The 3,069-nt window shown below is 37.5% G+C and overlaps 1 protein-coding gene across 2 annotated transcripts in view; it reads left to right on the top strand.

The window, feature by feature from the left end:
* b4galnt1a (beta-1,4-N-acetyl-galactosaminyl transferase 1a) overlaps positions 1-2,638 on the top strand; it is a 12,201-nt gene extending 9,563 nt beyond the window's left edge. For both annotated transcript variants that reach the window (XM_032521173.1, XM_032521174.1), the window contains exons 10-11: positions 1,820-2,057; positions 2,221-2,638. In XM_032521173.1, the coding sequence (XP_032377064.1) occupies positions 1,820-2,057; positions 2,221-2,432 (450 nt within the window). In that variant the 3' untranslated portion in view covers positions 2,433-2,638. The remainder of the gene's footprint in view (positions 1-1,819; positions 2,058-2,220) is intronic.
* The last annotated feature ends 431 nt before the right edge of the window (positions 2,639-3,069 follow it).

Below are 3,069 nucleotides of genomic sequence, written 5' to 3'. Positions count from 1 at the left end.
TAACAAAGTATTTGTACTTCATTACTTCCCATCTCTGGGGTACAGTGTCCCTTTACTGCACCAATCCTCTTTTTTTTTTTTTTTAAAGAATTGGTGCTTAAATTTGTCTGACATTCATTTCAGTCTTTCATGTTTCCTCATGTGCACATGCACTATTTATTGAAGGTTCATCATTTATATTAGCATATTTTTCCATAAGCAGCCAAACTGCTGACTACTCATTATCGTGATCATTCTTTATTCTAAAAAATATACATTTCATTAAAAAAAACTGTGATTCGCTATGCATGTGCATTTTTGCCATTCTAACCTCTGCTTTAAAATAATGCAAGTAGACACACAAGCCTTATATACAGTATTTTCAGACATGACGTTGACTCTCTTGCTTGTGCGCAAAGGATTGTATGAATAGCCAGAAAAGCATGCTGGCTTGCACACTGCAAAATCCGAAGTTTCATTCAGATTTCCATTTAAACACAAATAAAACAATACTGCTGGCACGGTTAGAAGCTGTTTTGCTTTACCCTTTTCCACACACCTGTACCGGTTGTTACTTGTCATATAATTTGAAATCAGCCTTGACTGGTGAGTTCAGAAAACATCAGAATACACTGCAGCAACTTGACGATTGCACAGTAAGCTTTAAAAAGTTTTAGACATTTGAGCTTAATTAATGAACAACTCCTAATTCATATGTACGTATTTGTTAGTTTGGTTGCTTGTAGTTTTCTCTGTACTTAGCTTTATTAACCATTTGATATTTGTGAAGGCATCATCAAACTTTTGTTTGATTGTTTCTTCCTATGTGTGGATTTGGCCTTCCAGTCCTTCTAACCTGTTCAACAATTCAAACATCAAGTCCCTAACGTTCATGTTCATATTAAACTTCAATCATTGGAGCTTTCTGAATTCTAAGTGCTAAATATATTTTTTTTTTCATTCTCCAGCATTCATTCCATGTTGACCAATGCATTAACAAGCGCTTTCTTGCCCACACTAACTTACTAATGGGAATATATTTGAAAAGAGACACTTACACTAATAACACACATAATGAACATAATAATGCAAACACCATTAACAAATGGAACATTAGGAGATGGTTTCCTTCCAGTAGATGAAAGTAGTTATTTTCTCTGTGACTTGATAGCAGGAAGGTAAGAATGTAGGAGCCGATAGGATGATTTTAATGCACAAATGATCCCACTAAACAACAAGATTAAATTACAAATGAATTTAAATAATAATAATAATAATAATAAAATGAACTCCTTATATACAGTAGAGTTAGGGGAAAAGTCAATTCTTAGATGCATTGCGATTCTCTCTTGAAAGATGATGTCTTGATGCAGAAAAGTCAATAATCGATGCAGGAATCATGCCAAAGTAGCTCATGCTAATGGACGTGTTGTAGAAAAATTAAAGCATGGTCAAAGTACTTGAGCCTCACTACAATGTACTTTTACGCATGCATTTAATCTATTCTCATTCCCAACTTATCCCGCTTGGCCAGGTTCCCTTGGTGTCATGGTCTGGTTAGTCCACATCCACAATGTTCCACTCCTGGGATTTCTCTGGTGCTGCGGGAAATTCTGTGCTAAATGAATGAAATAATTAAATATTAATGAATCCCTGTATTGTATGGACAGCAATATATTCAGTACACTTGCTAAGTAGCAGAAAATTGTGCAATATAAATTATCATTTCATCATCAATGTTTACCATTTTAACATACAATCCCCCACAGACTGTATTGTAAGGATCAACATCGTCCTTCTTTCTGAAACAGTTACACAGTGTCTGTCTTAATGACTTCAGGTCGGTGGCGCAGTGAGAGAGGTCACAGGTTACACTGCAACCTATCGTCACACCATATCTGTGGAAGAAGGAGGAGAGGAGGGGGACTGTTTACATATTAGAAATGGCTACTACCATGTCATCGAGGGATATCCCAACTGCGTGGTAGCTGATGCCGTCATCAACTTCTTCATGGGGAGGACAGACAAGGTCCAGGAGGTGGGCTTTAACCCCCGCCTGGCACGGCACGGTCATCTGGGTGAGTCCACTATGAAATATTAACATAGCAATTTATAATAGCATTTTTCTCTGTCAAATACAGCTGTAATAAACTGTTGACTTACTTCAGATTGAAAAGATGAAAAAAAGAATAAAACACAAAATGGTGGCAAAGATGATGAATTTTTCTTTTGGCACTGCAGAGTTTTTCATTGACGCTCTGGGCTCCATCCACATTGGCTCCTGTAGTGACATCATTGTAAACCACGCATCAAAGATCAAACTGCCCTGGAGTAAAACAGACTCACAAAAGGCCTATGAAAAATTTCGCTATTCATCTTCCTCTGCTGATAATTACATTCATAAAGAAGTCTTCTACTTCAAGAACAGGTTCAAGTGCATGACCAGTCACTGAAACTTGTGCTCCCAAATGTCTGTCTGCTTCCCTAATGTGAGGAAATTTGGGAACTGATTGTTTTCAGGTAATGTGAAGACTGCAGAAAATAAAATTGTTTTTTTTTTATGTATTGTTTGCTTTTACTACCTTAGCACTGGCTGTTAAACAGAATGCTTGGACATATTTTGTTCTGTGAACAGATTACATTCTTTAGTACAGACAAATGTAAGCTATCCTATTTTCTCCAGCAGACGTTTTTGTATGCACTGTTGATTTACATATGTATTGTAATATAAAACTGTAATGTTATCTAAATTAAATAAAATTTATATTGTATCTGACACACACCCACAGCTCTACCAGATGGGCTAAAGTAGTGTAATCCGTTAACTTAACTGTTGACAGATTGGATGGTTTTCCTGGAATTATTAATAGTAATTCACGAAATAGGATAGGCTTAGCAGTACGGTCAGGCTAACTCCCAATTTCCACCGGATGCGTAACGGCTGCGGATTGGCTCCGCTGCGTGGCGGCTCCGTGCTCCGTGCTGAACGTCAACACGCACCAGGTCCGGATTTGTTGCGGAACAGTTGCGGCCATGACTGAAAGCTGAAGTCTGAAGGACCTGCGAGATCTCACAAATTCATGTTGAATA

Source organism: Etheostoma spectabile, chromosome 7, assembly GCF_008692095.1.
Source record: "Etheostoma spectabile isolate EspeVRDwgs_2016 chromosome 7, UIUC_Espe_1.0, whole genome shotgun sequence".
NCBI lineage: Eukaryota > Metazoa > Chordata > Actinopteri > Perciformes > Percidae > Etheostoma > Etheostoma spectabile.
This window is presented reverse-complemented; position numbering and strand designations above follow the sequence as displayed.